Source organism: Micromys minutus (genome assembly GCF_963924665.1).
Source record: "Micromys minutus genome assembly, chromosome: 1".
In the NCBI taxonomy this organism is placed as follows: Eukaryota; Metazoa; Chordata; class Mammalia; order Rodentia; family Muridae; genus Micromys; species Micromys minutus.
Window position 1 is genome coordinate 148,332,575 of NC_137969.1, and position 26,035 is coordinate 148,358,609.

Below are 26,035 nucleotides of genomic sequence, written 5' to 3' on the forward strand. Positions count from 1 at the left end.
TGCTTGTTCGGTACCCTGGACTCCAGGTGGCACAGTTGAGTCTACTCTTGCCTAGTTTTGCTCTGATGGACAATCATGAGATCGGGATGGGGAGAAGGCAAACTTCAGAGAGTGGCTTGTTTTCCATGGGGACAGGGAAGGGCCAGGAGAGGATAAGAACATTAGCTTGGCTGGGATGACGGCTCAGTTGGTTAAGTGCTCACCATGCAAGGACAGGGATGTGGATTTGGATTCCTAGCGCCCACACTAAAGACCAAGCTCAACAGCATTGCCTTGTAACCATGATGTGGTGGGAGTGGAAATGGGCAGACACCGGGGCACTAAATCACACGTGGAATCCCTAAACTTGCTAGCCACCCAGCAAGCCTAGCCAATCAGTGAACATCAACCTCTATGGGAGTGTGGGAAACTCCGTCTTAAAAATAAAGTGGTGAGCATTCTCTGGACTTCTCATCCAGTCCAGCATGGTGCTGAACAAACTTCCGATGCGCAGACACATGCAGTCTCCACCCCCCACTGCCAGACACATACCTCACAAACCAATCAAACTTGATACTTTCATCAAGAGCCTCCTATGTCTGCCCTACTTGTAATTAGCAACAATTCTGAAGCCAGCTCGTCTGTTTGCCATTTGTATTAACTGTCTATGAGTTTCTCTGAAGGCAAAAGGCATCTTCGTTGTCATTGCCTATCCCACGCCATTATATCCCACTATGCGCAGAGTCTGTGACCCTTTGCATGCTTGGGCACTCTGAGACATGCCCCTCCCCCCCCACACTGGGTAGGACTTTGCATGTTTGGGCACTCTGAGACATGCCCCCCACACACACTGGGTAGGACTTTGCATGTTTGGGCACTCTGAGACATGCCCCCCACACACACTGGGTAGGACTGTGCATGCTTGGGCACTCTGAGACATGCCCCCCACACACACTGGGTAGGACTGTGCATGCTTGGGCACTCTGAGACATGCCCCCCACACACACTGGGTAGGACTGTGCATGCTTGGGCACTCTGAGACATGCACCCCCCACACTGGGTAGGACTTTGCATGCTTGGGCACTCTGAGACAATCCCCCCCACACACACACTGGGCAGGACTTGAGTCTTCTTCAAGGGAGCTGATTTGCTGCTACACCTACCTGTAGGTGTCAGTAGCTGGTACTTTCCAAATCTGGATGCCTCTCAGGGGTCCTTCACTTCCCACCACCACACTCAAGTTGGAGTTCTGGTAGGCGTTGTTGCACTGTGCCTGTGTGGGGCCATGAGGTCCACTGGCTCCACACGTGGTGAACAGCCAGTGAACTGTGACACAAAAGGAGAGGAAGGCAGTTACTTACCCTGGATCTCCCTCTTCCCTGGGCTGTCTCCAAAGTGTCTGTTCCATGGCTTGAGGTCTACGTCCAAAGGAGGCTCCGAGATCGTGGGAAAAAATAATGCCTGCTATTCAAACTGGATAGTTATGTGAAGAGCCTCCCATGGGCCAGAACCTGGGTCATGCACCATTGAAGAGATGAAGACCGAGAAGATTTAGATCAGGAGAGATGCAACCAACTACAGTACAGTACAGCAATGGGGAAGCCTAGAAAGGTATAGCTAGCACCATGCTCTTAGTGAGGGAGTGATGACCATGTACAGGACCAAGGGTACAGGCAGGTTGAATTCTTTCTGGTATCTCACTGTGTCTAGTTGGTGCTGAGAACAACCCAGATGCTTAAGCTTTGAGACAGTGGCAGCCTCTAACCTGCTCCCAAAGGTTTGCGCATAAAAGGACCCTGTAGCTCTGAGAGGCTAGAATGAGAAAACCAGACACAGTATCAGTCTCATGACTCCATCTTGACTCTGAGACCCTGCAAGCATGAATAAGAAGCCTCCAGTTCTCTAGACATGGCTTTATATAAGAGATTCTTTCTTGGCAACAGGCCCTCAATGGGGCAGACCGGAGCCTGCTCAACCCAGTCAAGCTGGCTTTGGAAATGAGTGGCTTGCCAGTACTTTCTTCAATTGATGGTGATAAAAGGCCAAACTTGTCAATCTTTTAATACCCTTGTATGTGCATATGTGCACTTGTGGGAATGTATATGCAGAGGGAAGAGGAAAACCTCTAGTGTCCTCCGCAGGAGCGTCATCCACCTTCTTTGACATAGAGTCTCTTGTTGGTCCGGAGCTTATCATTTAGGTTAGACTGGCTGGCCAGTGGGCCCTATGTCTCTCCCTATCCCCTGCTGCCATTACAAGGGCGTGCCTAGCTCTTTTAAATGCAGGTTTTAAAGATTGAATTCAGGTCCTCCTGCATAAGGCAAGCAAAAAGAAAGACAGAGCCATCTCTAGTCACAAAGTTGTCAAGCTTTCTTCCTTTTCCCAGACCCCCATTTATTCCCTACTGTGTGTCTGCCCTTGTCTAGTGTCCTTATGTCGCTTTCTAGAGACATCACAGGGACACAACTCAAACCCTACCTGCCACCTCATCTTCTACTACTGGGACATTTCCTTTCAAATGTCCTGTCTTTAAGCCAGGCTGGACCTTGGGGATTTGTCAGATCTCTTAGCGTCAAATATAACGCTCTTTATACTCATAAAAGCTTTAAGAATGGTATTCTTGATAAATAAGCTTCTACTTAAAATAAATCTCATTTTCAGATGGCCCAGATTATTTCTCCTTTTAAGGAGAGATGAAGTCAAATTCTGTGCACAGAAAATGATGGAAAACTAAATTGAGTGTATGTAACACCGCCACTAAAACATTCAAGAGAAAAAAGTTGAAGAATTTGAGCTAATTTGACGATGAAAATGTAAGAACCTAATTCGACAGTCAGAAGGTCACCTTGGCAGAGCTGAGAAACTGTTCTCAGCCAGTCTTGATTTTCTTTTGTGATGGGGCCCTGGCCTTAAGGTCTGACTCTCCAGTGGGATTCCAATACACACATCTAAATAGGAAGGTTGAGTTCCATGTGGCTTCTGAAGGTCACTTCAGGGTTTAGGAAGTAAGGGGCATATTGAGTGATAGCTCACTTCCTGATCAAATCTATGGATTCAAAGGATTGACTCTTTGTGGACAGTTCTGTTTGTTTGCTTGTCTGAGACAGGGTCTCCCTGTATAATGCAGTCTGGCCAACATTTAGAGTAATTATTCTGCCCCAGGGCTAAGAGAATAAGCATGCTTCACCAAGTCCTACTTAAAATGGTTTTTTTTTTTTTTTTTTTTTTTTTTTTTTTGCAGAATTTGTTTGGCCAGTTTGTCTCTTTACCTGTTCCAAAGTCAAAATTACACACGTGGAGGGGTGAGAAAGACTAAAGTTGGCTTTCGCATCTTCAAGATACCTGGCTTTGGGGGACTCTTCATTAGCCATGGACCACCAGACCTTGATCTAGTTTCTTCATCCATGAAGAAGGTTTATTGGCATGATAAAAATAGCAGGGGGTAGTAATCTTATTGTAGAGCCTCAGTCTCTAATCATATGAGCTGTATCAATAGATTCTGCCTGAGTCTAAGACTGATATTGTCATCGACAAGGGGAAATTATTCAGGACAGTTTCTATAAGTATATATCCCATGCCTCAGTACCTGGGAACTTAAACTCGGTGAGCAGAACATGAGGTTGGGCAGAAAAAAAAAAACTAAAATAAACAAAAAAACAAAAACAAAAACAAAAACAAAAATGGAATTTAAAACCATTTTTTAAAATTTTTTAATTTTCCTGTTCTGGGAAGCTGGGATTACCAGAAGTCCATCTTGCAGAGAGCCCGTATCTACAGCAAACAGCTTAGATTTGCAGAAGACCTTCTGCCTGGTGGCCGGAAATAACTCCTGTACCTTGCTCAAGCATCTAACCTTGAGCAGAACCCTCTTGATTTCAGCCTTTGTTAGCTATAGGATTAAGTGGTTCTGAGATAGTTCCAGGGAAGATGGTCATCTCCTTCTTTCCCACCGGGAACATTTGATGAGGTAGTATGAGGATTCAGATAGGCCACAGTTTCTCATTCTGAACTTTGTTCCCGACTATCTGTAAGACCTGGATTAGATCTAAGCATCTTAGTTGAGGACCAAGACCTCATATGAGATCATGGAGTTGAACATGTGGGTCTTGAGAGATGTGGCAATAGTAAGTCTATGAGGGTCCAGGGACCAAACATCTAGTCTAGTTCTTAATGAGTCTGAGTTGTTTCTGGTAGTGCTCACCAGTGTTGTATCCTGTGACTTCACTCCTGTCTTAATTACACACACACACACACACACACACACACACACACACCCTACAATCAATGCTGCATTGAAACATCACAATTCACACTTGGGACTATTGTATGATGGTGAGTTGCAGTATCTTTACTACACATACAAAACTTCCTCATGAAGTAGAATTTCTTATAAAGCAGAATAGTTTAATTTTCATAAACAAAGACCATTAATAGTTTTCTTCCAACAATTCTTCAGAAGGTAAATATGAAATGGATGTATCCTAGGATTCTATTGAATTAGGCAAACACACATATAACTCGATATTATGCAAATTTGCTTTTCTCTTTTGTAACTGGTAAGCTTATATGTACATCAAAGAATTGTTTCGAAACAAATTTCTTATGTGACTTATGAGTAAATGCTTGATATTTTATACCATATCTACATCTATATCTACATCTACATCTCTCGATGTGCCTGAGGCCACGTCACAATTTTTCAGGCTAAAGGGGGTTTCAAATGAACAAAGTTTAAGGAGCCCTGCGTTAGGTTATATGACCTGTCTGAGACTTGCCTTTTCTGATCTGAACAAATAGAAATTCTACCACTTACTGCTCAGATTTCCTATGAAGACTAAAAGATGAACCCAAGCCAAGTGCTTGGCATAGCTTTAACACTAGAGAGACACATGAAGACAGTCTGAAACACGTGGTACTTTCACGTTCAGTTCCTTACTGTGGGGTTCTGACACCCCGTGCTCAGGATTTATGTCCCCATTCCACGGAGCAGAGACTCCAGGGCTGTTTCTCAACAGAGGCCTCAGTATTTTCCCAAACTCAGTGGATGTATATTAATCTCAAGTGGTTTCTATACACAAAATTTTGGTTTTATTTTTAGCAATTTCTGATGGAAAGGTCCAGAGAGGAAACTCTTTCCAAAGTGGAATCTATGGGAATTGAGGATTTGCCATCCCAGTCAGACTCATGAGGCATCCAGAGTTCTACTGCTCCCAGCAGCCTCTGGAGCATGATGGTGGTTCCTGCTCTTGCAGATAGACCTGACCCCTGTAAATCTGCCCAACTCTGCTTGGAATCAACTTATGTTTCCCACCTCCACCACCTCTTGGGATACGGACTTTCTGAGTTTACTGCCTTCTGTGCATGGCTTTTCTTGCTTCTCTATGTCTGGGGTTGTCTTGTTTGGGTTTCATTGCATCGATTCTTTTATTCTTTGTGGGCATCATATAGACATTGACAAATGTTCCACCAAGGTGGGGCATTCAGTGGTTCCTAGCCCACCTGATGACCAAGGCTTTGGGGACTACTGATTTAGTTGATCCTATTTGGGGACAGGAAGCAATCCTTATATAAAACCATAGCTAATGGACTCTGCCACTGAACTAGATTAGTTTCTAGTCCACTCTATCTCATAATACTGATGTAGAAAGAACATTAATGACTCTTGTGAGCTGGCCAGCACCAGAGACAGGATCAAAGTTGAGAATTACTCCTTTCCTGTCCAGGAGTCTCCTGGTGGGGAATCAACTTTCTGCCTTGGAGACTTCCAGTGTTTAAAAACTACCCCTCCACGAGTCTCTGCTTCCCTGTCTTTCTAAAGAGAATAACTTGCTTGTTGAGGTGGGTTCTCTAGAGTGGAACTGTGTGTACTTGAGACTTTGTGTAAGGGGATGGCTGCTGATCTTTATTTCAAATGTTCCCCAAGAAGAAGTTTGCCTGGAACAAGCGCCAACTATGTCCAGGTCCTTGCCCATGGTGAGCACTACTGCTCCAACTCTGGTGACACTGACTGATGTGGGCCCAGGTAGGCTCCTCAGGAGACTTCTGGAACACGGGATGGTAGAACAGGGTAGAGATAATTTCTAGGCCAAGATAGGCTAGAACCACATAATAGGACAAGTCCAGCAGTGTCACTAGAGTAGAAGACAATGACCACGGCCTTGTATAACCTAAGGAGACTGGTTCAAGACCTAAAGGGACAAGGAAATTAGCCACAGTGGCTTTGGAGAGCAGAAATAAGGCAAGCTTTGAGCTTTAGGTAGAAGGCATTTATTTCCTTTGGAGTATGCACATGTGACATCCGAACTTTAGCTACCTGTGAGGAAGACCCACCCACAAAAGGGTTAAAAACCTTTCAGTATGCATTATGCATGTAACCCAGTGCATGCTCTCTCAGTGTACACTGTGCATGTAACACGGTGTACACTCTTTCAGAGTGTATATTGTGCATGTAACCTGGTGCATACTCCCTCAGAGTGTATTGTACATGTAATCTGGTGCACGCTCTCTCAGTGTATACTGTGCATGTATAGGCTGAGGTATATATACCTTTTAATCCTAGTACTTGGGAGACAGAGGCAGGCAGATCCCTGAGTTCAAGGCCGGCCTGGTCTATAGAGTGAGCTCCAGGACAGCCAGGGTTACACATAGAAACCCTGTCTTGAACCCCCAACCAAAAAACGCAAACAAACCAACAAAAAGAATCAGGAAATTCAAGTTCACTGAGGCTAAGCACGGCATACCAAGTAAGTAAATAAACAGTTAAAACAGACAATTCAGGGCAGTTTTCCTATGTCAACTTAAGGATCAAGAAGGAGCTGAGGGCGGGAACTGAGCAATAGTTCAGACAGTAAAGTGTTTGCCACACAAGCTGGAAGGCATGCGTTTAATCCTCTGTATCTACTTAAAAAGCCAGACTATCCAAGTGCTGCTGGGAGTTAAGGGTAGGAGTGGGGGAACAACGAGTGGACATTTGGGGCTCATTTTCCAACAGCCTAGCCGATCAGTGAGTTCCGGGTTCAGTAGGCATGGTGGCTTGAGGAAGTCCAGCGCTGAGGAAGACGGGATAGGGATGGCGTGGGTTCTCATAGGCTCGTCAGCTGCACCTAAACATGCTGAGCTTCATGACCTAGTGAGAGACTTTGCCTCAAAGTTTAGGTAGATGGTACCCGAGGAAGTAAAACCTAAGGATAACGTCTGGTCTCATACATATGTGCACCCACATACAAGAAAAGTGTGGGGTGAGTGCGTGCACACACACACACACACACACACACACAACTCACCAGGAATGCCTGCCTATCTTCCATTACCTGCAGTTAAAACACCTCCATGCCGTGCTTAGTAATAGAAAAGAAGAGCACAAGCTAGGCCAAGAATGTCTGCTGAGGTGATTAAGGTCCCAGTGAAATCACAAGGGAGGCAGACTGAAGCTGAGATGTCATTTCGAGGCTCCCCATATTTCCTCCCCTCAGAATTTATATTGGTCCCCAAAGCTCTGTGAAGCTTTAAGGGGATCAAATGGCCCCTGGGGAAGAGCTATGATGAGGTCAAAGGAGGTAGAAAGCTCACCTCTTCCTTCCCTTAAAAATAATAATAAAAAAATCCGTCTTTTATTAAAAATCTTTTATGGGGGGAAAGAGCCCATACTTATCTTGTTTCCCTCCCCCCTACACACTGGAAACATGGTTTAGAACTAATTCACATTCAATCTGTACAAAGAACTGACAAACATGGAGATACTGATTGGTTATAGACAGCCAAGGAAAGAAAAAAATTCATTAAGCGCTGGGTTTCATTTTAAGTATTATTGCAGAGCCCTTCAAGAAGAAACAAATCAATTAGTAATATGCAGCACAATGTTTAAGGAATAGGCTAGACAGTGATTGCATTGGTTTTATTGCTGTTGCTAAGCCATCTCATCGGCTCAATCCACTGCAAAGAGATAAAAGCGTGATACAAAGGGGAATGAGTTCTCAGCTATTGCTATTAATCAGAGCAATGATGGTGGGCCTCAGGTTCAAGGCCTGTGAGTGTCTTCCCAGGGACAAGCACCCACCATCTCACGTGGACCATTTGCACTGTTTTGATTGGGATCCATGGAATTGAATTTTAGTCATAACCATATACTGAGCTCAGCTCCACATGAGCTGTGCACAGTGGACTATTTTCATGGCCCCCTGCATTCCATTGAATAAATATCAGACCAAAATCTGATTAGTCACCCTTCTATAAAAGGTATATGACGCCATTCCTTATGGAAAGTAGGAAGAAAGACCCATCCTTTGTATTCACGGTAAAATCCACTGTTCCTTAGGCAGGACAGAATGAAAGCAATGTATACACATTTAATCCTTCCTGGGTTAAAACAACTCTATCACCTCCCTCAGCTCTTCTGTTAGTCTGAGACAGGGACGAGGACAAGTGTCAAAGAGCGGCCATGGAGTCATGGAACTAGACCCCTGGCATCTTCCAATATATCATTAGAGAAATTGCTTTGGTTTCTTTGTTTCTGTTTTTTTAATCTTGTTTTGTTTTTTTAACTTCTGGCTTATTCCTCTGTTCAGCTTCAAGTGCTAAAAAAAAAAAAAAAAAGAAAAAGAAAAGAAAAATAGAGTCCACTGGGTTAAGTAGCTACTCGGGAAGCAAACTGATTTCCCACTTAATAGTTCAACAAGATCCCACAACAATGACAAACAAGTTAAGCCTTTTAATTTTAAAATAAATCACAAAGAAAAACACACAAACCAAGTGTATATATATATATATATTCGATGAGCTATTATAAAGCAAACCACCCAGATCTCTACTTCCTTACTCTTCCAAGGGATCAGTTCCCGGATTCTATTCATCACTTCCTTGAAGTTCTCAGTGGTTTCACAAGTGTGCCTCATCCCTAGACAGCAGTCTTCAGCTGCGTTCAGTAAGTATGTTTTCTGTGGCACCGAAGACTGAGCCGAGCTTTGTGTATGTCAGGAAGGCGCTCAGCAGTAAGCTATATTCCTAGCTCCCCACCCCATTCCCCTATTTTTCCTTTTTCGTTTTCTTTTCTTTCTTTCTTTCTTCCTTCCTTCCCTCTCTCTCTCTCTCTCTCTCTCTCTCTCTCTCTCTCCCTCTTTCTTTTTTTTTCTTTTTGAGTAAGGTTTCACTAAATTCCCAGGTTGGCTTTGAATCTGTGGTTACTCCTGACTCTGCTTCCCAAGTTGCTGTGTGACAGGCCTGGGTATATATGTATATGTACATGAATATGTACATGTTCATGTATATGTATCTCTCTCACACACATATACATATATATATGTATCTATCTCTCTCTTACACACATACATATATGTTTATATATGTATATATATGTTTCTTTAAGTCTGTAGGACTTTCCATTAACTTTTTGTGTGCTTGATTTTATCTTCTGAGGAATGGAGACCATTTAGTTTGGGACTTTTCCCAGAGTCTAAATTTCATGGTGCATTCTCATGGTTCTGTCAGCACAGTGCTCTGTCTCAGAAGCTTGCCAGCTACATTTCTTTGCTTAATTTTGGATGGTGCCTTTCATTAGGTACCAAATCCCTGATCACTGCTCTGTCTCTTTTAATATCGACTCTTTTCAAAGCTCAAAGTTTAGAAGCATTTACTAGAAACTGCAAAGCAATGTTGTCTTAGTTATATCTTTGTCTCACTGACACATGGAGTAAATCTATGATGAGTTGCTGTTCTCTATGTGTGACATGGTCACTCAGAGATAGGACAGGAGTAAGAAAGGCAGTATTATTCAATTCTTTCTCTTTGTTTCTGGCTGTCAAGATATGGAATTGCTTTCATATCATCTGAAGTTTCCCAATTAAGTATTTGCATATCATTATAGATCTATGAATTTAAATATATTTTTGGGTTTAATTAATTATAATCAGTGTCCTTTGAAATACCTTTGATCAGTGGGAATGGCTGGACTTCTTTAATATGACTCTAGAAGGTACTTTAAGCTTCCTTGTGTTAGACATATACACGGAAAACTCATGATGACAAAACACACATAGGCAATGACTTTTTCAGAAGAATTTCAATATTTTAAGAAATAATATCAAGGACTGACAAATAGGATTATATAGAACTAAAACATTTTTGCTCAGCAAAGAGCCTATACCATGAGAGAACAATATATGCTCCCTATATTTTTGACAAAGAATTGCTATCCAAAGTATACAAAACAACAACAACAAAAACCACCTTAAAAAATAAAACATACAAAATTCCTCGGCAAATGAATGGAACTAGACAATATCATCTTGAATGAGGTAACTAAGTCACAAAAAAACACACTTGGTATGCAGTCACTGATAATTGGATACTAGCCCCAGAAAGCTCTGAATACCCACAAAACAATTCACAGACTTTATGAAGCTCAAAAAGAAGGAAGGCCAAAATATGGAAGCCTCAGTCCTTCTTAGAAGAGAGAACAAAACACTCAAGTGAGGAGGTACAGGATCAAGTGGAAGATCAGGGAATGAAGAGGGAATCGTTCAGGGGCTGCCTACCCTAGTGATCTATCCCATGTGCAGCCATGGGGCCCAAACACTATGTCTGATGCTGGGAGGTGCTTTCTGGCAGCAGCCAGATAGGGGTGCTTCCTCCGGGGCTCTGCCAGAGTCATTCAGAGGAGCATGCTTGCAGCTAACCATCAGACTGACCACTGAGATCCCAGTTACCCAATGATGGCGGTGGTAGGAACAACACTGTCAACCAACCAAATCCTCCACAGCTCATCTGAACTAGAAGACCAACCACTGAGCACGCATTGAGGGACCAATGGCTCCAGTTGCATATGCAGTGGAGAATAGCAGTGTCTGGCATCAATGTCAGAAGAGGCCTTTGGTCAAGTGAGGGCATGTTTTACCAATGTAACAGAATGCCAAGGCACTGAGGTGGAGAGGGTGATTGGGAATGATTACACCTTTGTGAGGAGTAGAGAGGGAGAGGGATGGGAACAGGGTAGGCAAAGGGATAACATTTCAAGTGTAAATACAGAGAATATCTAATAAATTTTTTTTTAAGTTGGAGTGTAAAAAAAAACAAAAAAACAAAAAAACAAAAAAACAAAAAAAAAAAAACAACCCCATCACAACAATCTAAATAACTATCAATATATGAGTAAATGAAATGAACAAATATTTCTTAAAACACTAAATGTAAATGGCTAAGAAACAGGAAAGATATTTAACCTGGAGAAAGAAGAGGTGGAAAGGCTGTAAGAGCTAGTGGGCCAGAAAGTCAACAATGAGACTGCCTTCTAGCTATAGCATGGAAGCTGCATCCACAAAACCTTAACAACATGGCTGCTTAAGACCTGAACAACTCTTGAAGTTGTTGATATTTCAGCAGAGATGGGAGAAATTTCATGGTGCCTATGCCAAATTTTCATGATAAAAGGAGAATTAGTATTACCCCAGTCTTATTCCCCAATTAGATGTCTAATACCGAGTTGCCACCCCTAGAAACATATACAAGCAGGCACCACTGAATGGGCTCAACATATTGTGTACATGCATGTGTTTATTTATACATGTTTATAATAACAGTGGTGAAGGGAGGTGAAGCCCTGAGTTCTGGCAAGGGAGTGGAATAGGGTAGCCATGACAGAGAAATAGGATGGGGGGTAATGCTATAACTATGTTTGAATTAAAAGCACCACCAACTGTGGTATATGATCTTCACAACAGTGTTTTAGACAGCCGTGAAGATGAATGAAATGTTATTTTCTGGATGCAACTGGAGATCACCATGTTAACCCAAATATGTCAAATACAAAAAAAATGTTTTCTCTCATTTCTGAATTCCAGATTTTATACAGACATATAAAATTATTAATGCACATGAGAACGAAAGCCCACGTGAAGAAAGGCTAGCAGCAGGAGGAAGCAGTGGTGAAGGAGAAAGGGGAAGTTACGGGATATGTGCAAATACGGTCAAAACATGCTATCTATGAAAGAAACTGTTTCCCAAGCTCCATACTATGTACAACAAGTATACATCAATAATGAACAGTTTAAAAAGCTCTTGATATATGTGTAACCACAGTTTCTTATCCTGTCTTGGAATCAGACATTTTCTTATAAACCACAATTTCCTTTAGTGAAAAATGATACCTTAGGCACCAAATCTTAGGGTAGCTCATTGCTGCTGGACTAGTGGCGGTCTCTTGGTTTGTCTAGTGACAGAGCTGGGGAACACAAATAGTCATATATGTGCATAAGTATGAATATATCCAGCTGGCCCAGATATGCACACACTGAGTCCATGTGAAATTCCTATCTCACCTTCAAGAGAGCTTTTTATTAACCTCTTCTTATCACATCTGTATAGTTCTCTGCACATTGAGAATCATGTTTCTCAATAATACAATAATGGACTTAGAATATCCTGTTATTATTGATTTATCTTCCTCATAGAGGAATGATATTTCTCTTACTGTTTCCATCATTAATATAAATACTAGAGCAGTGTGAAGGGTTTTTTTTCCTGCTTTTGTCTCATCATTTCTTATAGTTAAAAAATTAACGTGTGTGTGTGTGTGTGTGTGTGTGTGTGTGTGTGTGTGTGTGCGCTCATGCCCATACATTTCTGTGAGCACATGTACCCACAGAGGCCAGGAGAGGGAGTAAGATCACCTGGAGCTGAAGTTCTGTTGGTTGTGAGCTCACGTGGATGCAGAGAACCAAACCCCAGTTCAAGTGCTCTTGACTACTGAAGCAACTCTCCAGACCTCGTAGGTTTCCTGCATGTCCCTGGGCAGATGATTTTTACACACAGTACTCATTTCTTTTAGCTCTCCTTCAGTCTCCCTTCTGTAGGTATTTTTAATTTAATGTGCATATTCTTCCTCATTTAGAATTTCTTCAGTTATTTTTATTATTTGATAATAAAGGCTTAAGTTGATTGTGTAGAAATAGAAAGAGGAAAGAGGGAGGTGCTGGGGAGGGGGAAGAAGCAGGGAAGACAAAACAAACAGACAGACCAACAAACAACCAAAAAACATTCATTTGAGAAAAATGGTGAGGACAGAAGTGACCACTACTTTTTTTTTATATATATATATATTGATAATCTTTTCCCATAGAGCAATGCTTTGTCCCCATTCATTCCTATCTTGATCTTGGAAGATGATTTCTTGTTATTTTGTTGTCCAAAGGTTTTGGGGTCTAAGTTCTGTTTTTATGTAAGAATTTAGAAAGATTGGAAAGAAAACTAAATATCAAGCAAATTATGCTCTCCACACCGTCTCTGCCTTTTTCCCAGAGTCTTGGAAAAGAACAAAACCATGGCAGCACAGCCTGTCTGCTGGAACCGGCCCTTTAGTGGACCTCTCTAGTCAGGTTCCTTGCCTCCATCTCTGCCCTCTGATAGCGGGTGTTCTGACTGCCTCACCTCTGAGGACCACGGCCTGAAACCTGCCACTGCATCATGGTTTCCTTTTGTTGGACACTCCCCACTAAGTACGACTTACCATCAGCTTGGCAGTGCCACCTAGGCTAAATGAGTTGCTCAGGGCTATCTGACCTTTCACTAAATGGTCCCAGGTACAGATGTGTGATATGAATTTGCTTTGCTTTTCTCTCTCCTCTCAGAACTTCAGTGTGTTTTCCCATGTTCTGTCTTATTTTGTAGCTAATACCAAGGGTATTGGAGGGAACCTCTGCCTTCCATGGTTTAGATTGGAAGGTCCCTGATCTTGATCTCAGAGTTTTGGGAATGATTTCCATTTTGGTTTTTCTTTCTAGTGGGACGGGAATACTGGAAATCTAATCCAGGGTAAGAGGCATTTCCATGGTTCTGCGGGGGTAGGGCTGGGAATGCCTTTTGGCCCTCGACCTTACCATATTTAATTATAGTACATTTGAGTCACATCTCCACAGTCATGTTAGCTCAACAGAAAGGGAAAGGAAAAGGGATTGTTGCTTTCACCTCATCGGATAAGGAATCATGGGAAAAGTTAAACAATAAGCCTGCTACACAGAGTGAGCCTGAGGATTAGAGAGGATGTGGGTGGAGCCACCCTTCTCCAAAACAGCCCTGCCAGTTCTGGGTGAGAACTGTTGTTTCTAGTCTATTTTAGTGGGAATTATTTGTTTGCCCCTGCATGCATGCCCCATATGTATATACATGCAGGCATGCTTGTATGAATGTATCTGTGTGCACACACATGCAGGCATGCTTGTATGAATGTATCTGTGTGCACACACACGCAGGCATGCTTGTATGAATGTATCTGTGTACATATACACATAGGCATGCTTGTATGAATGTATCTGTGTGCACACACACGCAGGCATGCTTGTATGAATGTATCTGTGTGCACACACACGCAGGCATGCTTGTATGAATGTATCTGTGTACACACACATAGGCATGCTTGTATGAATGTATCTGTGTGCACACACACATAGGCATGCTTGTATGAATGTATCTGTGTGCACACACACATAGGCATGCTTGTATGAATGTATCTGTGTGCACACACACGCAGGCATGCTTGTATGAATGTATCTATGTGCACACACACGCAGGCATGCTTGTATGAATGTATCTGTGTGCACACACACGCAGGCATGCTTGTATGAATGTATCTGTGTGCACACACACGCAGGCATGCTTGTATGAATGTATCTGTGTGCACACACACGCAGGCATGCTTGTATGAATGTATCTGTGTGCACACACACGCAGGCATGCTTGTATGAATGTATCTGTGTGCACACACACGCAGGCATGCTTGTATGAATGTATCTGTGTGCACACACACGCAGGCATGCTTGTATGAATGTATCTGTGTACATACACACATAGGCATGCTTGTATGAATGTATCTGTGTGCATTGCCCCTGACAACCTCACTCCTGTTCACTCACACAGAGCTTCTGGGCCATGGCTCTCTTTTGGTGATGGAGGGCTTAAGTGACAATAGCTGTGGTGACCCCAGCCCTGGTTTACTATTTGCTCTTGCTTGAAATCTCATTGACTTTGCCACCCAGTCTCTTTTGCTTCATATGAAGTTCCTCCAGACAGGTGAGATGCCCCTTAATACTGAGCTATTTTGAGACAGACACCAGAGGCTTGAATCCCCTGCAGCTGGGAGGCAGACACCTCTCCTTGGAGAGGGACCACCTCATCAGCAGGCAGCAAGTCAGGGCTGTTGAGATAAAAGCAGCTTTCAGAACTGAATTACCCTAAACAGTTCTGACACCCGGCAATCTGCAGGAGCTTAATGGTGCCTGTGAGGGCTGCTGCTTTGTGTTCTCAGCTCCCCCTGCTCCCTGAGGAAAACTCAGTCACACTTGGGAAAGGAGAAAGGTCACTGGGGAAAAAAACCCATAAAAAACAAAACCAAAAAACCCACTCACTCTTCTGAAAGCAGAGTTGTAAAAATTAAGTTAAGGGAGGCTCTGGGGCTAATTCAGTTACTCCCAAATTGGCTTCATCCCAGAGCTGGGGTAATAAGTATTTGATATTGATGAGGGTACCATGAACTCAGTCATCTGCAGGTTACACATAATGGATTTGGTAGCAAGGCTTAAGTAGAAAGAGGTGGTGGCCCAAGTGCGGCTCTGTCCCCACATAGACCAGAAGAACCTTGTGCCTTGTTAAGTTCTTGTAAGACAAGACTTGATTTGTCTTATCACAACAGGGTTATGTCACTAGGATTTTATGTTGTGTATGTGTGTGTGTGTGTGTGTTTGTGTGTGTGTGTGTGTGTGAGAGAGAGAGAGAAAGAGAGAGAGAGAGAGAGAGAGGCAGAGACAGACAGACAGACAGACACACCCAGAGAGACAGAAACAGAGACAGACAGAGCAATGTTGGAAGCCATGCCTTAACTACTTAGCACCTGGTGCTTTGCTGGTTGTGTGGCCCTGACTCATAGCTAACTGGAACTTTTCTAGGCTGGTGGTATTATGATCTTTCTGGAGGATGCGCAAGCAGGTATAAATAGCCCAATTTTTCAGGAGATTTCAATGTAGACACAAACCCAAAGAGCAGAAAGCTCTGACTGCTGGATCTGGGTCTTAGAGCCTCTAAGACAATTCCAGGGCAAGGTATCCCAAAGGCAAGGGTAGAGAGGAACCCATGGGGGAATCTTAGGACCAAATGTTCCACTCAAAAGAGACATGTGTAAGGCTGGGAGGCTAGAAGCAAAAACAGAAAACATGGTTTCTCTCCCACTCCTGCTTGCAGAATAGGCATGCTGGAGTTGCATTGGTCATTTTAGAATTCCAAGGCAGCAGGCATGAGAAAATGGCCAAGAGGCCACAGAGATGTGAGCTTGATATCATCAGGTAAGAAACTAATAGCAGTAGTCACTTACAGAGCTACTGAATAGACGAATAGTTATCTGTGATATTATTTTTTATTTTATTTTAAACTTTCAATGGGTCCAGGTTTAACATAAACAGAGTATCCTAGATCAAGCCCCCCCCACACTTGCAATGAAAATACCGATTTAAATAAATACTAATTTAAATACTAAAATACTAACCCTTGAAGTCTGAGGGTCAGGCTTTAAACAGTAACACCAATGAAATGAGAGAGAAAGAGAGAGAGTTCCTAAGAATTCTTTAGATCCTGGCTGGCCCATGGCTTTGCTTGTAGAGAGATAGCCACCAGGGACAGGCCCCTGTCCCAGAGTGCTCTGAGAGCCTCCTCCTTTATTCCTAACCACCTTCAGCTGTGAATTGACAAATGTTATGGTCCAGACCTTCAGGCCTTATGACTGTTGTGGCTGGTTTGCATAGGACCTTGGAATGTTTAGGTATGTATGAGTGTATGTACACTTGGCACCACTGTATAACGGGGTAAAAGGGGAGTTCCAGAAAGATCAACCTCCTTTTAGTCATGAGAAGTAAACAAAGCAGATTCTAGCAAGCAAACAGATATACTATCAGAATGAGTTGATCAACTTCTATTATTCTAAACTTACACAGAAGCGAAGAGCCAAGTCTTTCCTTGGCTATATGCTGTTGATGTTTGGCCTGTTGCTATGTATTGTAATGCTAAATACTGGTGCCCAAGATCTGGATGCCTCTGAGATGGGGGAATCCTCACACACACCAAGTGACGCTATGTAATCTTGCTCCTTAAGTTACAACTAGTGATTGAATAAAGATGCCTACAGCCTATAGCTGGACAGGTAGGTAGGGCTTTGGTTTCAAGGGCTTGGGGTCTGAGGCAGAGACCATGATGAAGAGAGAGGGGAGAGAATAGAGAGAGGAGAGAAGAGAGAGGAGAAGATGCCATAGAGGAAGGGATCATGAGAACTGGCCATGAGGGCTGGCCAGTCAGAGTAGAAGAGGCCCAGGAGGAACATGGCAAGTTATATCTTGGGGTTATTGATAGGGAAGTAGACAAAATAGCTTAGAGGGTAGAGATCCGCCCAGCTCTAGTGATATTAAGGCTTATCATAAATATAAAGGCTTTGTGTCTTTTATCTGGGAACTATGTGAGCTAAGGAGATAACATGCCTGGCTGCAAAGCTTAGGATCCCAATATTAGGAAACAAAAGCATGTTCCTGATACACTTGAAGTACCCTGGAGTTTCTTACTTAGTATTTCAATGTCACCGCGTACGTGGACATACCGCTGTCCCCTGTCACTGTCACTTCTGTCCCTTAGCTAGCCTAGGGTGCCACTGTTGAAAAGAGGAAATCTGTACCTCAGTATAGACTTACAAGAGATGGGGTAAGTCTATTTTGTCTGCCCACTGCCTTATGTCCAGAGCCTAAAACTGTGTGAGACACACAGAAAGTGGTAAATAGGTCTTTGTTAAATGAAGCCCAAAATCTAAACAAGACACAGCAGAAACATCAGGTCACACTCTCGGAGTATCTAAACAGGGGAGCCCATGAGGTCCTAGACTTTTGGTCCTTAGCTTCTGTGTAAGCGTACATCCACAGAAGTCAGTAACTGGACAAGTCCTGATAGAATAGCTACATGCTTTCTAGCAGTTACTTTGTTTATTGCCCATGACTGAAAGGGGTTAGGTCTCTAGGACACCACTTCCACTCACACCAAGTGTATAAACACTCACACAAACCCAAACATATACATAACCAAAATGTCACCTTTGAGAAGTACTATCCCTTAAGCAGTGGGGACACTACTCACCCAGTGGTTGATGGACCAGATCAGTCAGTCGACAGGCTGAATGGGCTGGTTGGAATGACCAAAGTCACAAGACTAGTCAAGGAGAAGGAAATAGTACTCGTTCCTCGGTAGCTGTACTGAGTGATGTGGAGGCTTTGTTATCGATCCTCAGGCAGGTTGGTAGATAATCCAGAACTCTGCCTTATTTTCCTTATATGCCAGCATTAATTCCGGACTAAGACCATCAAATCTGCCAGTCACTTACTAAAACAATAATAATTAGATGAACAGATTTGCTTTTGCCTTCTTGTGAACTCACAGTCAATATTCACTCTTAAAAATAAATCAGGACTTTCTGGTTCAGTTGCTTGGGATTTATTTGAGAAAAACAAACAAACAAACCCTTTTATAGAGAAGTTTCTATGATTTCTAAAATCTGGGCAAGATTTGGAAGACTATGGGCCCCCTGTCAATCAATACTGATGAGAAAGTTCATATGGAGCAATCCTTCAGTCCCCTCACAAGAATCTACCCCTCCTCCCACATAAGTAAATGTAATGCTTTGACTTGCAAATAGGCAACTGGTTGGGTTGGGGGACTGACTTAGTAGAATCTAAATAGACAATACTGTTCCTTTTCTCCACTTTAATAGATTTTATGGCAAGATACTAGAATTTTCTTGGAATTTTGGTAAAAAAATAAAGTGGAAAAATACATTACACAAGATACATATGTGTACACACACATACATACATACACACACATGCACACACACAAAATACACAGGTGTGAATTTGCTTAACATTTCTGGTCATATATGTTGATAACAAAGCTACTAAAGTTGATCACACGACATTTCATGTGAATATTCTGTTTTATATCCTTGATCACTTCTCAGGAATAATCTGATTTTGTTGCTACAACAGGCAGCTCTGATAAAGAATCTTGGTCTCTAGGCCTCTTTGCCAGTCCATCGTCTTAGTCTTAGTCTCAGTGTTTTGTGGCTCTCAGTAGGTGCTTTGTAAATAGTAAAATGCCCAGGAAATGCTAATCGATACTTTGGGGACCAAGCCTGGGTATCTATCAGTATCTATCAGTAGGCTCTCAGGGTTTCCTGGTGTGGTGCTCCCATGCATGACAGCCACTGTGGACTTGAGCTGGTCATCACCTGAGGTGCGTACCCTGTAAGGTCTGCCATTGAGTGTGAGACAGTGCACTCTTTTACCAATGGAGTATGCTAATGCGATGCTGATGTCAAGATTACTTTCTTCTCCACACATCTTTCCTTGCCCATACCACACCTGTACAGAAGCAGGCTGCCAAGGCGAGCAGGCACTGGAGGTGTTCTCTAGATGTTAGGAACTGGAGTTCTCAACCCCATTCTCAAGGAACTGTCAGCAACTGGAGAGACGTGGATGTGACTCCATCCCCTGGCAGGCTTTCAGATGAGGTGGTGGAAGCTGAGGTAGTGGAGGTGGGCCTGGCTTCCTACTCACAGGCCTTGATAAACAAATGTGGGTTGTTTGAGGTTGATACAGTTTGCTTTACATTACTGGATTATCCCCACAAAGCCCCTGCTCATAGCAAGGTTTTTGTTTCTGGGAGGCCATGACAGAGTGGAGTCCTGTTGTCTCCTCTCTCTCTTCTCTGTGCCTCAGCAACCCCTAAGGCAGTTGCATCTGGCCTTTCTTTTTCTCCTGACAAGGGCTGGGCAAGTCGGGAAGACATCTTGGTGTTTCTCTTAGAGCCTCTGCTAACTCCTGGCTCAGATAAGTTGTAAAATATAATACCTTTCTGTAAATGTCACCGATACTTTAGTGGGACAAAGGCGTCATCGATGCAGGGCTGGATGCAGGGCTGGTCTCCAGGCTGAGGCAGGGAGCCTGGGAGGAAAATGATTAAAGCGGACTCCGTAAACAAGAGCTCATTGCTACCTCGAGCGAGTACTGATGTAGGGCCTTTGTGCTCTGCCAGTCGTGAGCTAAATGATCTTAATCAAGGCATGCTGAGCCCAAAGGTCTTGGATCATTTATTGTCTCCTACTTATGTAACCTGTCATTGAAACAAATGGCAAAAACAATGTGTTTTCTCAGGGCCAACTGGGAGAGAGGACCGTGGTGGCTCTTGCTTGTTGCTTGGGGCAGCCCTGGTAGCCCAGATATACTTTAGGTGTTCTGCTAGGAGCTCATAATTCTGCCACCACAGAGCATCAGCCCAGGGCCTCCCTGGGGTCGGTCAGGGTGATGTGTGGGGGTTCGAAAGGATAGAAGCTATACTTGTTTTCTCCCCGCTTCTCCTCCTCTGTCTCCTTCTAACAGAAGGCCTTATGTAGCCCAAGATGGCCTCCAAGTCACTGTGTAGTGGAGATGACCTTGAACATCTCTCTGTTCATCTTCTGCTTCCCAAGAGCTGACATTACAGACAAACACTATTCATCCTGAGTTGAGGACCTGCTTTCCAGGAATCGTCTTTCTTAAAATAAAAAGCTGTTGATTGGTTCAGGATAATTTGAGATGCACTGTCTGGAGCAGGAGGATATCAGAGCTGGGTAGTGGTGGTGGCGCCATTGTTCTAACGCTAGATGGAAACAGTAGCTTGCTATGAGACCCAGGTGGACCAGCTCTGGGTGGTACAGTTTTCAAGAGCATGCTCGGCTGGGTTCCAGCCATAGGCACAGTGTAGGTGCCTAGTGCAGGCTTGTTTCATCAGAAACACAGGCTCTTCTAGAACTGGGATTCAGGGACAGCAGTGTTTGATGCACTGAACTGAATTCCCTGAATGGAAAAGCAAGCAAGCCAGCAACAACCCCAGCCCATGAAACCAGCCGTCTGCCTTGATGTGGGTCAGCGGTTGGGTGGTGTTTGATATTGCTCTGACAGGCATGGGAAAAGCTTCACTAAGCAGCCCTGACGTTGAACCCCAACTCTGTAGAGAGATGGCAGGGTGAGTTATTTACGTCATGAGCTTCACTTTCCTCAGTCCTACTATAGGAAAAATAAGAAAGGCTCGCTAGCATGTTAGACACCCTTCTGAACCCTCGACAGGTATTAACTTATAGAAAAATCTCTATTATTACTAATCATATAAAAACTGATTTTCTGAGTATGTTTGCATGTGTGCAGGGACGTGTGTGTCTGTGTGGGTACACCTACACATTTGTCCACATGTGCGTGGAGAGCTGAGGTTGACGTGGGGTGTCTTCTTCAGTCTCCCTTTACTTCATGTACTGAGGCAGGGTGTGAAGCTCACTCCTCTGTCTATTCTGGCTGCTCAGCTTGCTCTCGGGTCCCCTGCTTTTACCTCCCACAAGCCGGGAATACAGATGGATTGCCCACCTCCCTGGTTTGAATGTGGGTTCTGGGGACCTGAACTTGTGCAGCAAGCTCTGTAACTAGACATGTAAAGACACTGTTTTTGATAGGAAGAAGCAGATGATACAGAAGGAGAAGGAAGTTGCCTAAAGAGATCAGCATTGCTAGGATTTAGACCTGAGACTTCTGTGGTAAAAACCGTGTTATCTGGGGTCTGGGCGTGTGGTTCAGTTGGTAAAGTACTTTTCTAGGAAGTATAAGGATGTGAGTCCAGCTATTGAGAACCTGTGCTCACAAAAGCCAGATGTGGTGGCATGCCCCTGTTATATCAGAGATGCTGAGATAGGAGGCGAGGACAGCTAGATGTCTTTACGTTCATGGGCCAGCTAGCTTGGCCCATATGGTGAAGTTTCAGGCCAATGAGACACCTCTCAAAAGACAATAAAAGGTTCATAGGACTGATACCTGAGGTTGTCCTCTGATCTCCATATATGTTCTTTGTGCACCCATGAATCCACACCCACCAAACCAAATGCATGTATTTAGCATACACACACACACACACACACACACACACACACACACACACACACTCACACACTCACAAAACTATAAATTTCTTCCTCAACTAGTATCCATCCTTAGAGCATAAATGAGAGAGATACTGCATGACCTTAGTGTCTGCAGGTCTGTGCACAATGAAGGCATGTGGGGTACAAATGGTGACATGGTGGCCTATAGTGGTGGGCACTTGCTGTATGAACACGAGAGCTAGAGTTTGGATCCCTGGGATACACGGCAAAGCTTTCACTAGTAAGTAGGCTGCTTCAACCCAATCTTAAGTTTCATGCAATTACTGCTAGCACATCCTCTTTTCTGTCCACCAAGCTGACCCTGGTCATTAGAGTTGGCAACCACTTGGGATGTTGGCTAGCTCCCCGGCATGCAAAGCCACTTTCACGGAAGGAAACTTGTTGATTTCAGTGATGAGAATCATGAATCACACATTAGTCCCACACCACCTCTCTTCCTGGTGCACAGCCATGCTAGCTCCCAGGGAAGGGAGACACACCTAAATGAAGAATGATATGTTAATTCAGAGGGCGCGAAACCCTCGTGCCGACTGGGAATGCCTAAGCCTCATTAAAGTGAGTGCTTCATGCGTAACCACTGCTATGATAATTCTGAATAGGTGATAATCTAAACCAGAAAGACATGGGGCATCCAGTACAGGTTCAGCGGCAGGGAAGTAGACCAGGGGAATGCTAGGTCTTTGAATGAGTTTCAAGGACAGTATCTATGACATCATGCTTGCCACTACTTAAAGAGTTATTTCCCCCAACTGAGTGAATGTTAGCAGAAGCACACTGGTGGAGCCGGCATGCACCGGAGTATGCTGACGGGCTTCGAGGTCAGTGTTTTTGTGTATACGGGGTACTAGTGTGATGTGTTAGTGAAGAGGCAGACATAGTCTGTTCAAGCAAGAACTACCACAACAAACCGGGGGAGAGAAGGGGTGGTTTCTTACTAGTAAGATCTTTCTAGAAGACCTGTCCAACAACAGGACCCTTCTAAGGTTGCTTTATCCTAGATTTGTTCTTGTAGGTGTTATACGGCTTAAAAAAATGTTAGTTTTTATGAGTCTTAAGAAAAGGATCTTTAAGCCATTTACAAATGTGTAACTTGGGGCTAGTCACTTAAGCTCTGTGAACCCGAGTCTGTAAGGGGCTAATATCATAGTAGCAACAAGTAGGCTAGCCAGCCACACAGCCCAGTATAGCTGCTGGCTCCTAGCATCATCCAGAGAACAGTGGTGGTTATTACTGTATAATGCCAGGCCTTTACTGATGGAAGACCGTGCCTTGAAAGATGCTCTATGACTCTGATACCATCTCACCGCCTTCTCTGAGGTGGTGACCTTTATCTTCAGCCTTGGGTTTCTTCTAACCTTTGTTGCTAATGAGAAACTCCTGAAGCGCTTGAGAAAAAGATTTTAACCTCCCATTTCAGATATCCCACAGGGATGCAGGAACCCAGGAACCTGTATTTTCACTGGGCAGTACATATGGGCAGCCTCTTTTAGACAGGGAACCCTGATGAAGATACAGGAAGGATGCTTCTAGAGTGGGTAAGGGCAAGTTACTGGGGATGGTTATGATTAGACTTTTATGGGGAAGATCTATTGACAGTTTGCCCAACGTTCTAACATTTCCTCCATGGTAAGCTGGCCTTCTTGGTCTCCTACCCTTGCCTCCAGACATTCTGGTAACTTGGAACTCCTGGCCTTACAAACTAGTACCCAGTGAAGAGCTACAGCTAAAGATACTTTCCATCCCTAGCCTATCATGGAGGTAACAGAATGCTTTAGAACTCCATTCAATACTGTTCAGGAATGGGGCTAACCAGAAGGAACAGATGCTTCTCTAGTGGGATGTGCCATTATAGAGAGTCCGTATAGTGAACTTGGCTCAGCCTACAGGTTCTGAATACAGAAGCCTCTGAGGCACAAAAAGACTCCCCACCAAATGAAAGGACAGGTCTTGAAAGAGGGGCCGGGCCTTGGGAAGACTTCCTTCCAACAATGCTGTCATCTCTGGAAGGGCATGCTTGGAGCATAGTGGCTCTAGTTACAAATTCTCTTCACTCTGATAGTTGTTCTGAGTGAATGGATAATGCATTTAGCAGAAATAGACCCAATCAATTTATATGAAACACATAGAACCTTCTCCTCAGAATTGGCATCTGTTCTTGAATCATAGGAGCATGTGTGGAAATGGACAGTCTGTCACCATGACTTCTGGGCACATTAGCTCAGCCATGGCTTAATTGGAGAGAAGGGCCAAGGAAAGCAATGGCTCACTCCGTTCATATTGGTTCAGCCCCCAGAACCATGGAGCTGGGGATGGGAAGGGACTGCAATGCTTTAAACCTTGACTCTGTGTGTGTGTGTGTGTGTGTGTGTGTGTGTGTGTGTGTATGCATATGTACATGTATGGATACAGATGTATGTGCACATGTGTACATATATGTGTGTGCACATGTGTGTGCAGAGTGTGGAAGCCAGAGGTCAATCTTCCATCATGCTTCTTGTGATGGTCTATAATTTGCCTGGAGCTCACTGGTTTGAGGTGGCTGGCTGGTCAGATCATCCCAGGATCTGCTCAGTGCTGGGGTTACCAGTATGCCCAGCTTTTTAAAATTTGCTTCTGGAGATTGAATTTATGTCCTCATTATTTTGTGGTAAGCACTTTATTGAACCATCTCCCCAGTCCCTCAAACCTTGACTTCCTGGAAACAGTAGGATACTTGTTTCTATCTGTGTTCACAGGAGCCTCTCCCACAAGAACCATTCCCATGTGTTTACTGCCATGCAGAGGCCACACACAGGCCCTGTGAAGCTCAACAACCCTAGGACCACGGTTAACGAGGATTGACCAGGACAGAGTATGGAGCTTAGTCTAGAGTTATATATATATATATTGCATAAGACATATTACAAATGCACACATATATGTTAAATTATCATCACTATTATGTGTAACTGTGCATTTGTACGCGAGAGTGTGTGTGTGTGTGTGTGTGTGTGTGTGTGTGTGTGTGTGTACACCCATGCTTGTGTGCAGGTCAGAGGCTAACTTTCTAGAGTTGATTCTCTTCTTCCATTTCGGTTCCAGGGATCAAACTGAGGTCATCAGGTTTGTACAGGAAGTACTTTTCCTAGCTGAATCATCTCACAGACTTCTACATAAGTTTGTTTTCCTCTCTCTTTGTTCAAGATGTATACTTGGAATTGGTAAGTAAATCCATTGTAATACCACCCCCCAATATTCCAAAATTGTGGCATTTTGGTCCCTCCCATGTCGCATTTGAGCACATAGTAGAGGGGAGATGGGTACAGGTCCCATGGAGCTTTCAAATCCTTAACTAGACGTCTTAGGGAAGGGGGAGTATCAGAGCCCGATTGATTGCACCTGTTCAGCTGCAGCAACATCTGTTACCAGGGACAGAGACAGACTCCGAGGTGGAGACAGAGACAGGGAGGTGGAGAGAATTAGGGATGAAGTGGGGAGGGGAAGAGAAGAGGCTGACTCTCTAGCCCTAATTGCATTAGCCCAACCATTTGGTTAGCGTAATTGCATGTGCAAAGCTGACAAATGTAATTTCCCAGGGCTTAATACTCACCCCATTTTCTCCTCCAGCTTCTTCATCCGATTAGCTAAAGTGACTCAGAGGTTTCTGAGAAGCACAACCTGGCCAGGCATTTCCCTACCCCTTGGCTGGAGGCTCCACTGGCCACTCAGTCTCCTGGAGTGGGCCCAGAAGGCTGGCATGGACACCAGGAGCGCAGGGAGCATTGGCAGTACTAGTTTTCTTGGGGCCTGGATTCAAAGGGGTTTTGTGTGTTCAGTTGCTTCTTGCCTGGAGGAGAGCTGAAATGCCACCCCCACCCCTGTTCCACCTCAGTGCAAACCGACAGAGCTGAACTTTGGAGAGAAAATCTTATTATCTTGTCGGCTCCACTCTTTGTCAGAGGTTGGGAGCTGACTATTTACTGCTCAGGCAGGGGCTCTTAGCTGTGTCTGTTCCCCTTCCTCCTCACACAGCACCGCTTCCTGACGGGA

At 43.9% G+C, this 26,035-nt stretch overlaps 1 protein-coding gene across 1 annotated transcript in view; it reads right to left on the reverse strand.

The window, feature by feature from the left end:
• The window catches only part of ALK (ALK receptor tyrosine kinase), a gene marked incomplete at both ends in the record, with an annotated part of 704,256 nt that overhangs the window by 48,597 nt on the left and 629,624 nt on the right, over window positions 1-26,035 (reverse strand). The window contains one exon of the mRNA XM_080929282.1: window positions 1,143-1,305. Coding sequence (XP_080785408.1) covers window positions 1,143-1,305 — 163 coding nt within the window. The remainder of the gene's footprint in view (window positions 1-1,142; window positions 1,306-26,035) is intronic.